This window comes from Engraulis encrasicolus, chromosome 3, assembly GCF_034702125.1.
Source record: "Engraulis encrasicolus isolate BLACKSEA-1 chromosome 3, IST_EnEncr_1.0, whole genome shotgun sequence".
In the NCBI taxonomy this organism is placed as follows: domain Eukaryota; kingdom Metazoa; phylum Chordata; class Actinopteri; order Clupeiformes; family Engraulidae; genus Engraulis; species Engraulis encrasicolus.
In genome coordinates this window covers 42,139,780-42,152,425 of record NC_085859.1, presented here as the reverse complement: position 1 = coordinate 42,152,425, position 12,646 = coordinate 42,139,780, and the positions used below count along the sequence as shown (strand labels likewise).

Below are 12,646 nucleotides of genomic sequence, written 5' to 3'. Positions count from 1 at the left end.
CGGAGCAAGGACCATGCAGAGCATGGCCCTTGCAGAGCAAGGCCCGATTATAGTAATCTCTAAGTCCTGTTTAGTTATTATTTATTAAGCGGGCTTGCGGAGCAAGAGCAGAGCTCTTGCAGAGCAAGGCCCGATTATAGTAATCTCTAAGTCCTGTTTCTTATTATATCTTGGTCTTGTGCAGGGGCAGTAAAAATAGAAAATGGATCTCCTCCTAGGCCTTTCAAGATAGAGACACCGTTCAAACACTAAAACGACCGGCTCGGCTTGGAGATCGCGTATCGTTATAGGCTTCTCCGTGTCTCTTGTCGTTTTCCCGTTTTTGGCGATTTTGTTAAAGCCTGGGTCTCCATTGAAAACTATGGTGGAACCTTCATGAACCAAAGTTCCGCCACTCTAGAGATTAGAGTGTAGGAGGCTTTTTCGGTCATAAAACATCAACACTTTCACCTAGAAGTTTAGTTGACGCGTTGTTAGCGAGCTCTATGGGATGTCTCCAAATTGTGAAAGTTTCATCTCCCAACTCCCAATACTTTTTAAATGGCAGGTTTGTAAAAAAAACAGGCCTGGCTCTATGGAGAATCCCATTCTTTCGAAAAGTGCATTTTTCAAGAGATCAGCGCATGTCCCACACGGAGGTCCATTTGTGCCTGAAAAATTTAACCTATAAACTTCATTCAAAGACTGTTAGAGAGATCACAAGCATGACTCCGATCTGTGAAAAGGACACGTGCCAACTCCTTTTAGTTTTTTTACAACGATGTTGTAAAGACAAAAAACTCATTCTCATCCTCTCCCCTGTCTAGAGCTCAATACTAACTGTCAGTTAGTATCAGAACAGGTGCTCCCAATGAAGGATTCCATCTTAACTGCCACTGTCTCAAGATTCTATTCTTAACGAGCAGGTGCGAGCAGCCATTCTAGAAGTCTATTCAGCTCTTCAATGCAATCTAATATAGTCTTGCTGGACTATGTATGACATCTAGCTGCTTGGCTCAGTGGTAATGCATGCTGCTGCATTAGAGATATGGAGGTTGAGGGTTCGAATCCCATCCGAAGCCATGTTGATTTTCTAAATTATATCATATGCAGCGTTCCTTGGCCGACTTAAAATGCCATGTATATCATTTAGTATGGATGGCAAATGTGCTAAATAACAGATATTGAGGTTGGGGGTTCGAAACCCAGTCAAAGCCATGTTGATTTTCAAAATTATATCATATGCAGTGTTCCTTGGCCAACTTAAAATGCCATGTATGTCATTTAGTATGCATGGCAAATGTGCTGGATTACAGATATGGAGGTTGGGGGTTCGAATCCCAGTCAAAGCCATGTTGATTTTCTAAATTATATCATATGCAGCGTTCCTTGGCCGACTTAAAATGCCATGTATATCATTTAGTATGGATGGCAAATGTGCTGAATTACAGATATTGAGGTTGGGGGTTCGAAACCCAGTCAAAGCCATGTTGATTTTCAAAATGATATCATATGCAGTGTTCCTTGGCCAACTTAAAATGCCATGTATGTCATTTAGTATGCATGGCAAATGTGCTGGATTACAGATATGGAGGTTGGGGGTTCGAATCCCAGTCAAAGCCATGTTGATTTTCAAAATTATATCATATGCAGTGTTCCTTGGCCAACTTAAAATGCCATGTATGTCATTTAGTATGAATGGCAAATGTGCTGAATTAGGGATATGGGGGTTGGAGGTTCGAACCCCAGTCGAAGCCATGTTGATTTTCAAAATGATATCATATGCAGTGTTCCTTAGCCAACTTCAAATATCATGTATTGTATGTCATTTAATATCAATGGCAAAGGGGTTGGATTACAGATATGGAGGTTGTGAGTTCGAATCCCGCTCGAAGCCATGTTGATTTTCAAAATTATATCATATGCAGTGTTCCTTAGCCAACTTAAAATACCATGTATGTCATTTAGTATATCCCCAAAACGCAGAGCTACAACACTTTCAAGATGGCTGAATCCAAGATGGCTGAATTGTTTGGCCCATAACTTCTGACTGGGTGGATGGAGTTTTTCCAAGATTTCTTTTAGCTTTGTTTTGTCAATAGTACTTTGTTTCATCTCTGCCCCAAAAGGCAAGCCCGCTTCCAGCATTTTCTGTGAGAATGCATTTCTAGTTATTATTGGTCTTGTGCAGGGCAGCAGTAAAATAGAAAATGGATCTCCTCCTAGGCCTTTCGAGATAGAGACACCGTTCAAACACTAAAACGACCGGCTCGGCTTGGAGATCGCGTATCGTTATAGGCTTCTCCGTGTCTCTTGTCGTTTTCCCGTTTTTGGCGATTTTGTTAAAGCCTGGGTCTCCATTGAAAACTATGGTGGAACCTTCATGAACCAAAGTTCCGCCACTCTAGAGATTAGAGTGTAGGAGGCTTTTTCGGTCATAAAACATCAACACTTTCACCTAGAAGTTTAGTTGACGCGTTGTTAGCGAGCTCTATGGGATGTCTCCAAATTGTGAAAGTTTCATCTCCCAACTCCCAATACTTTTTAAATGGCAGGTTTGTAAAAAAAACAGGCCTGGCTCTATGGAGAATCCCATTCTTTCGAAAAGTGCATTTTTCAAGAGATCAGCGCATGTCCCACACGGAGGTCCATTTGTGCCTGAAAAATTTAACCTATAAACTTCATTCAAAGACTGTTAGAGAGATCACAAGCATGACTCCGATCTGTGAAAAGGACACGTGCCAACTCCTTTTAGTTTTTTTACAACGATGTTGTAAAGACAAAAAACTCATTCTCATTTTCTCCCCTGTTAAAGGCTCAATACTAACTGTCTTTCAGTCAATCACAACAGGTGCAGCCAGTGAAGGATTCCATTTCAACTGTCACTGTCTCAAGATTCCATTCTTAACGAGCAGGTGCGAGCAAGCATTCTAGAAGTCTATTGTTCAGCTCTGCAATGCAATGTAATATAGTCTTGCTGGACTATGCATGACAATTAGCTGCTTGGCTTAGTGGTAATGCATGCCGCTGCATTAGAGATATGGAGGTTGAGGGTTCGAAACCCACTCGAAGCCATGTTGATTTTCTAAATTATATCATATGCAGCGTTCCTTGGCCGACTTAAAATGCCATGTATATCATTTAGTATGGATGGCAAATGTGCTGAATTACAGATATTGAGGTTGGGGGTTCGAAACCCAGTCCAAGCCATGTTGATTTTCAAAATTATATCATATGCAGTGTTCCTTGGCCAACTTAAAATGCCATGTATATCATTTAGTATGGATGGCAAATGTGCTGAATTACAGATATTGAGGTTGGGGGTTCGAAACCCAGTCAAAGCCATGTTGATTTTCAAAATTATATGATATGCAGTGTTCCTTGGCCAACTTAAAATGCCATGTATGTCATTTAGTATGCATGGCAAATGTGCTGGATTACAGATATGGAGGTTGGGGGTTCGAATCCCAGTCAAAGCCATGTTGATTTTCAAAATTATATCATATGCAGTGTTCCTTGGCCAACTTAAAATGCCATGTATATCATTTAGTATGAATGGCAAATGTGCTGAATTAGGGATATGGGGGTTGGAGGTTCGAACCCCAGTCGAAGCCATGTTGATTTTCAAAATGATATCATATGCAGTGTTCCTTAGCCAACTTCAAATATCATGTATTGTATGTCATTTAATATCAATGGCAAAGGGGTTGGATTACAGATATGGAGGTTGTGAGTTCGAATCCCGCTCGAAGCCATGTTGATTTTCAAAATTTTATCATATGCAGTGTTCCTTAGCCAACTTAAAATACCATGTATGTCATTTAGTAGCAGAGCTACAACACTTTCAAGATGGCTGAATCCAAGATGGCTGAATTGTTTGGCCCATAACTTCTGACTGGGTGGATGGAGTTTTTCCAAGATTTCTTTTAGCTTTGTTTTCTCAATAGTACTTTGTTTCATCTCTGCCCCAAAAGGCAAGCCCGCTTCCAGCATTTTCTGTGAGAATGCATTTCTAGTTATTTATTATTATTGGTCTTGTGCAGGGGCAGTAAAAATAGAAAATGGATCTCCTCCTAGGCCTTTCGAGATAGAGACACCGTTCAAACACTAAAACGACCGGCTCGGCTTGGAGATCGCGTATCGTTATAGGCTTCTCCGTGTCTCTTGTCGTTTTCCCGTTTTTGGCGATTTAGTGAAAGCCTGGGTCCCCATTCAAAACCATGGTGGAACCTTCATGAACGACAGTTCCGCCACTCTAGAGATTAGAGTGTAGGAGGCTTTTTCGGTCATAAAACATCAACACTTTCACCTAGAAGTTTAGTTGACGCGTTGTTAGCGAGCTCTATGGGATGTCTCCAAATTGTGAAAGTTTCATCTCCCAAATCCCAATACTTTTTAAATGGCAGGTTTGTAAAAAAAACAGGCCTGGCTCTATGGAGAATCCCAGTCTTTCGAAAAGGGCATTTTTCAAGAGATCAGCGCATGTCCCACACGGAGGTCCATTTGTGCCTGAAAAATTTAACCTATAAACTTCATTCAAAGACTGTTAGAGAGATCACAAGCATGACTCCGATCTGTGAAAAGGACACGTGCCAACTCCTTTTAGTTTTTTTACAACGATGTTGTAAAGACAAAAAACTCATTCTTATTTTCTCCCCAGTTTAGAGCTCAATACTAACTGTCTTTCAGTCAATCACAACAGGTGCAGCCAGTGAAGGATTCCATTTCAACTGTCACTGTCTCAAGATTCCATTCTTAACGAGCAGGTGCGAGCAAGCATTCTAGAAGTCTATTGTTCAGCTCTGCAATGCAATGTAATATAGTCTTGCTGGACTATGCATGACAATTAGCTGCTTGGCTTAGTGGTAATGCATGCCGCTGCATTAGAGATATGGAGGTTGAGGGTTCGAAACCCACCCAAAGCAATGTTGATTTTCTAAATTATATCATATGCAGCGTTCCTTGGCCGACTTAAAATGCCATGTATATCATTTAGTATGGATGGCAAATGTGCTGAATTACAGATATTGAGGTTGGGGGTTCGAAACCCAGTCAAAGCCATGTTGATTTTCAAAATTACATCATATGCAGTGTTCCTTGGCCAACTTAAAATGCCATGTATGTCATTTAGTATGCATGGCAAATGTGCTGGATTACAGATATGGAGGTTGGGGGTTCGAATCCCAGTCAAAGCCATGTTGACTTTCAAAATTATATCATATGCAGTGTTCCTTGGCCAACTTAAAATGCCATGTATGTCATTTAGTATGCATGGCAAATGTGCTGAATTAGGGATATGGGGGTTGGAGGTTCGAACCCCAGTCGAAGCCATGTTGATTTTCAAAATGATATCATATGCAGTGTTCCTTAGCCAACTTCAAATATCATGTATTGTATGTCATTTAATATCAATGGCAAAGGGGTTGGATTACAGATATGGAGGTTGTGAGTTCTAATCCCGCTCGAAGCCATGTTGATTTTCAAAATTATATCATATGCAGTGTTCCTTAGCCAACTTAAAATACCATCTATCTCATTTAGTATATCCCCAAAACGCAGAGCTACAACACTTTCAAGATGGCTGAATCCAAGATGGCTGAATTGTTTGGCCCATAACTTCTGACTGGGTGGATGGAGTTTTTCCAAGATTTCTTTTAGCTTTGTTTTCTCAATAGTACTTTGTTTCATCTCTGCCCCAAAAGGCAAGCCCGCTTCCAGCATTTTCTGTGAGAATGCATTTCTAGTTCCCTTTGCATCTTTAATTCTGAGTGACTCAGCCTCTCTGTGATGATTATACCTGGACACCTATATTGTCCGTCAGTACAATTCATTTTGAAATGTTCTTCTTTGTTGTTTTATCTTATTTGGATGTTTACTAAATTTCACTGATCCCCGTCCCAAGTCTTTTGAGACGTGTTGGATTTATCAAATTAGAAATGAGTACATATGTCCCCCAAAACAATATTTTTTTCTCGGTTTTAACACTTAATATGTTGTCTTTTCACTATTCTCCATCTAATGAATAGATTGAATGTTTTGAAAATGATAGCATTTTGATTTTATTCACTGTTTACCAAACGTCCCAACTTCATCGGAGTTGGGGTTTGTACACACACACACACACACACACACACACACACACACACACACACACACACACACACACACACACACACACACACACACACACACAGCTGTAATGCTCGGGGTCAGGCATTAAGGGGAGCAGTGGTATGATACACTATCACACATACGCACACACACACACACACACACACACACACGCATACATGTACATACACACAGAAGGGAGCAGTGGTGAGATACACCAACAGTCTCACACACAAACACGCACACACACATATTCACACACACGCATATACTCACGCATAGATGCGTACACACACAGCTACACGTTGGCTTTGATGCTTGAGATCAAACACGATGGAAGCAGTTGTGAGGCAGACAACACGAATACACACTCTCACACACAGAGAGAGAGAGAGAGAGAGAGAGAGAGAGAGAGAGAGAGAGAGAGCTGCTCAGAGTCCAACATGAAGGCACCAGTGATGAGACATACCATTAACATTAACACAACCATGAACAGGAATACACACACACACACACACACACACACACACACACACACACACACACACACACACACACACACACACACACACACACACACACACACACACAGTGCTTCAACAAGCTCCAACATGTCAAACAGCGTACCGATTTGAAAACCGATTTGTTTTCTGTCCTACTGCAAGTGCAGGGGCTTTTCTGACGCGCATGAGGTGCCAGCACATGCTTCCGGCTCACGCTCACTTCGTGGAGGAGGTGTCTCGGCGGCGTCCGGGCGTGCGGGACTTCGTGCGGGAGCAGGGCGACGAGGAGCTGAGCGAGGCCTACGAGAGATGTGTCCATCGCCTGGTGGCCGTCAGGAATTACCACCTCAAGCTGGTGGCTCGCTACATCACCCTGCCCGCCTCACAAGCACAGGTATTACTACTACTATACGAATACTAAGGGTGCATCCCAATATGTGTCCTTGCCTCCTCCACTTGTGCTTGTCTCCTCGTCCCGCCTCCTGGCCCCTCCTCCGTAGAGAAAACGATAAAGTTTCCCAGCTGTCAGCCTCGCCACAACAACTTTTGAGGGACTGTTTTTCATTCACCATCCCAATTGCAAATGTGAAAAAGACTTTACAATTGAGCTTTTGCAAGATATTGAAATATAATGCTGTTGTCAGTGATGTCATCATGACGAGAAGCAAGTGGAGGAGGCAAGTGGAGGAGGCAAGGTCACATGTTGGAATGCACCCTAAGCCTCGTTCACACACGTCGCTGCTTATTACTAGCTTCTCGCTCACCACATAGTCGGCACTGCCAATGCAAAAGCGAGAAGTACCGAACTCTGTATTTCAATTGGTTACTCGCTTACTTGCCTTGCTCAAAGTTAAAGTATTTTCAACTCAGAACCCACCCACATCACATCGCTTGCACACTCCTCGCCTCATCGTCTCACTGGAACACATAGACATTCTATTGACTTCATTCGCTGAGCGAGTAACTAGCAGCGACGTATGTGAATGAGGCTTAAGATAGAACATCAATGTGCACTGTGCCAAGAGGGTTTGCTATGTGAACTCCTCAGCGACATATCAATGTCAGGAATTTGATATGTCAGTGCGGTTTGGTAAATGTGTCAATAAATTCACAGTTGCATGTCATTACACCCATCAGAAACTGCGGCTGTATGGGGCGGATGCGAATGAGGACAACACGGTCTCGCAAGCGCCCACCGCCCTTGAGAAGCGCGGCACCGGTGGCTCCGGCATCATGAGCTTCCTGAAGACTGTACGCAACCGCACGCGTGCCGTTACCGATTGGTCCACCACGTCCACCGCCTCACAGTCAAAGCCAACAGAAACACAGGAGGAGCACAGTGGGCGGGTCACTGTTGGAGTGAAAAATGGAGGCAGAGTTGAAAACGGGGGTGGAGCCTCACAGAAGAACCAGGAAGAGAGTTTGTCGTTCCTTAGCTGGTTAACCTCAAAGCTCTGGCAGCCGTGAGTGAGGCTTGGTAAGACACCTGGGGTGTTACAATACACGTGAACAGAAAAACTGCTTACACAAAGTGCTTCCTGTTGTTAACAGAAATAGAGTCACAGATGAGGATGGCCCCTTCCCATATTTGCCTTATAGGCTCCCATATTGCCAGTGATCATAGCCAGAGGTGTCAAAAAGGGAAATTGGATACATTTTGGAGGATTTAGGATGTTTTTAGGAAATTATAATGTTTTAATGGAGGGCTGGGATGCGGTGGGGATCTGAAATGTATTTGTTTATTTTTTTATTTTTTATGTTGGTTTATTTATTTGCCTTGGGTTTGAGTTGTGTTTGTGTGTAAACTAAAAACTTTAATAAATAAATGTTTGAAAAAAAAACACAATTTGCTTCCAACAGAAGTAAGTTATCTGAGTAACCACTAGACCCGTCAGAGAACTTCTAACCTATGAGAACGGTATCTCTCATTGGCTCCCATTATAGCCTCGTTGGCGAACGCAGCCAAGTAAAAGATAAAATGGGAGCCTATTGGGCTAAATGGCTCAGCAAGGATTTGTGACGATTCTGGGGTCCGTATCTCGAAAGTGTCTTTGCTAACGACGGTAGCAACGCCGTAAGAGCGACTCAACTCTCTCTCGACAGCGACGCTCACCACTAAATCCAAGGGAATGGTAAGACGGTCTTAAGACGGTCTTAAGACGGTTAGCAACGACAAGAATTGAGAAACGGACCCTTGTTCTCTGGTTTGTAAAGATGTGTGCACATTCTGTACCTTATCATGGAAGTTTTATTAGAAGTGAAGTTAAAGGTTCCTGACATGGCTTTGTTCTCGCTAACCGCAGAGATACACCAGCGGCGACGCGATTCAAGAGACAGAGTGTAGCAGCAAGCGATACGAGAGTCTGAGGAGACTAGAGTATGTCCGTACAGGCAGAAGGCGAAGCATTCAAGCATTCCCATTGGCTGTGGTCACTGACCTCTATACAGTCATTGGCTGTCGCGGCTTGTCGCCGAACCGCGTCATAAAAAGTTGAAAAGATTTCAACTTCAAATTGTCGCGCTCGTCGCGCAAATCGCTCTAGTCTCCAGAATCGCTTTTGTCTCTCGACTCAATACAAAGTCAATTACTTCCGTCGCTCGTCTCGCACAGATCACCGCTGGTGTATCTGTGCGGTAAGACGTGTTAGTTTTGTCCTGTAACACGCTAGCATTCGGCTAATAATTGCTGGCTGAGGAATCTCTGCGACTATTCACGACTAGAGCTGACGAGAGACGTACTCTGACTGATCCTCGCAGAGAACTCTATGATCACACACCTCAAAACCCCCCCACCACCGTCCAACATGTTAATTGAAGGTGCCCAAATTCTTAAGGATGAGCGCTGTCATTTCCTTAACCCCATTTGAACTTACCGCTTTTCCACCACCTTAAATGCAATAAATAACAGGTGTCCGCAACAATCCTAAAATAACTGAAACACATAGACATCTGAAGTCACACTTAAAACTACAAAAAAATTGGCGTAATGCCGTAAAGTTAATCGTCACATGTTATGTCATTGCTATAGTTGAAATAAGGGTCATTTTCACAAATCTAACACTTGACAAGATGCAAAAGTGTCTGCAAATGCTTTCACTTACTCCTATCTATCGAACGCTACTTCATTATTTCCTGGGAAAAAATTACACGGGCAGATACAACTATGAGAAGCGTACAGCCCCATTGGCACCCATTCATTATTTACTTGGCTGCGAGAACATAGCTGCAGTGCCACTCCTGGCCACCAGCCTGTGATCATTCTCATAGACGTTCTCTGGACCCTTGTACTTGTCATACGATCAGCTAACTCTGCACTGGTTGGATACATTTATGGTGGGTCCTTGTTAAGGTTTTAAGTGTTTTTCAGTAACAACAGTCTATTTATCGCATTAGGTACAATTAAATGAATGGTGTAACAGCTACAGTATGTAATATCATGTGCTAGTATTGTACTTACACCATGAATTTACTTTTACTTTTACTTTTACTTTTGACACCTCTGATCGGATCACATTTTACAGTAGATAGATACTGTTGAGATCCCCCCCCCCCCCCCCCATGCACTACTACATAAGACCAATAGAGAGCAGCAGAGCACATGGCATTACAACCCTGACTGGTCCGTGGAACCAAGTGCTCAGCCTAGCTAACTCATCAGGCGGGTCCCCGTAACTTTCCTCCCCTCTGGACAGACCAGAAGGTGTGTTTTAGGCCAGACCACAGCGGCAGAGACAGCTAGCAGTAATTTTAGTGATTTTGAATTTGAAGTCTGTTTCAAGCTTGCACCTCTACTCCATCTCCCTGCTCTATCACAAGAAGACAAGGCAGATACAAATCCCTGATTAGTTCCGCATACACTAGTCATTAGCTTAAACAGCTACAGGGCCTGACTTTAGTTGACTTTAGAGTTGGCTTGAGTGTTTTGGTTAAAAAAAAGAGTGTACCCCAGGGGAGCTGACAGGGGAGGAGAAAGGGGTCAGTTGTCCTGGGCCCAGGGACCTAAGGAGCCCAAAATTGGATCGAGGGCCCTTTCAAATGACTGTCCCGGGCCCGACAAAAGCTGTCAGCGTCTCTGGTGTTCCCAGAGAGAGACACGGGGGTGATGGAATTTGGTGAAATCCAGTTGGACTTTGTTTATTGTTTCCAAATGCATGCCCATAATAGTCCAGTATCTGGCCTAAAGTCCTGTCGCAATTTGGAGTTGGGGGAATTTCTCTCTTGAACTGAGTTAATGGGTCTCTAGGCATGAAAAATCATGGAGGTGCTTGCTCACCATAGTGCCACGTTTTTACAATATGGCCGCCATCGCCTATGAGAAGTATATATTTTCACATTTTTTGACTAATCATTTGTGTTGTGATTCCTTTCTGACAATTCCATGAGCCTAATGGGTGACCTTTGACCTTGAAAGGTCATTGCCAAGGTCAATGGTGCAATTATGAGGACTCTTAAATCAATTTCTTGTGTTTAAGTCGCTTTGGTCAAAAGTGTCTGCTAAATGTAATGTAATGTGTGGAAGTGAATGATAAAGAATGTGCGGTGGAGGATGATGTTGGTGACATGTTGTGCACACACACTTACACACACACACACACAGTCCCATTTGCAAAATACCTGCAGAAATGAATTCCTTGACCGCGATAACCTATGAACAGACACCAAAATTATATCTGTAGTTATTTCAGAAGAGGAGATTTCACACCTTGTAGTTTAGGGGGTCGTACTCACAGCCATTTTGGATTTTGTGAAAAAGGTAAGTGGCAATTTTTAGCCACTGAATCGTATTCCTCTCATTATAAACCACAAAATTGGGCAAAACAGACCTCAAGACAATTTTCTCCCACAAATGACTAATTTTAGGGAGGCTATCCTGGTGAGGATTTTATACTTTTGGCGGCCATTTTGGATTCTGAAAAAAACACAAGATGGTGCAATATTTTGATTAGTATGTATGTACTTAAGTGCCAGAATCTGTTGAAAAAGCCTTGAGAGGAAAAATGACAATTTTTACTTGATTCAGAACTGTTAATAAGGGAAAACGTATAGCTGAGGTGTTCAGAAGAGAGAAAACACAATGACCATGACCTTGACATTAAAAGGACTAAATTTACACAGAATGGTCATGATAATAGCAGCAAATAAGCCAGCAAGTGTTGTTTGCGTCAGTCCGCCCGTCTGCGCTTCTGTCTGAGACAAAACCGCAGAGATCTGCCCTTACCCATATCTATGACTCATGACCTTTTGGTAACACTTTCTATGAAGCCCATATCTATAGCGCATTATGAGCGCCTTTATAACAAATTATGATGCACATTATAAGGACTCGATTAAAAATTTGAATCACATTAATCTATAGACTTTGAAATTAATGAATCGCATTCAAGTCAAGTCAAGTTGTATTGTCAATTTCTTTACATGCACTGGTCATACAAAGAATTTGAAATTACGTTTCTTGCTTTCCCATGCAGACATAGACTAATCTAGGTAAGGACATAGACAGTATAGACATAGACAGTACTCATACATGGACATAAGACAGTATGGACATAGACAGTGCTCATACAGACATTTAAAGTGCAAGACTGGACAACAGAAGACTTGTAGAGAACGTAGTGCTTTTTTTCTAAAAGTCCTTTGTAGCGTTCTGACATAGTAATAGTAGCATTTGAAGAAAAAAAAATATTAAAAAGGGTCTATCAAGTACACCAGCAGCAGTGTGTGTGTGTGTGTGTGTGTGTGTGTGTGTGTGTGTGTGTGTGTGTGTGTGTGTGTGTGTGTGTGTGTGTGTGTGTGTGTGTGTGTGTTTAGTGCAGGTAGAAAGTGCGGTGTGCGTCTGCGTGTGTGTGTGAGTATGAGTTGTGTGTCAGTGTGTGTATGTTTGGGTTTAGTGCAGAAAGTGCAGTGTGCTTGTGTGTGCGTGTGTGTGTGTATGTGTGTGCGTGTGGATGTTTTGAGTTAGTGCAGGTTGAAAGTTCAGTCACAGATGTAGTAGTGCAGGTGGAATGTTCAGTCGCAGATATGGTGGTGGGGATGGGGGGGGTGGGGGGTTGTCA

At 42.6% G+C, this 12,646-nt stretch overlaps 1 protein-coding gene across 1 annotated transcript in view; it reads left to right on the top strand.

Moving 5' to 3' along the window:
* LOC134446152 (indoleamine 2,3-dioxygenase 2-like) overlaps positions 1–8,189 on the top strand; it is a 23,682-nt gene extending 15,493 nt beyond the window's left edge. Inside the window, exons 10-11 of the mRNA XM_063195452.1 lie at positions 6,761–6,987; positions 7,731–8,189. Coding sequence (XP_063051522.1) covers positions 6,761–6,987; positions 7,731–8,060 — 557 coding nt within the window. The 3' untranslated portion in view covers positions 8,061–8,189. The remainder of the gene's footprint in view (positions 1–6,760; positions 6,988–7,730) is intronic.
* Positions 8,190–12,646: the final 4,457 nt, after the last annotated feature.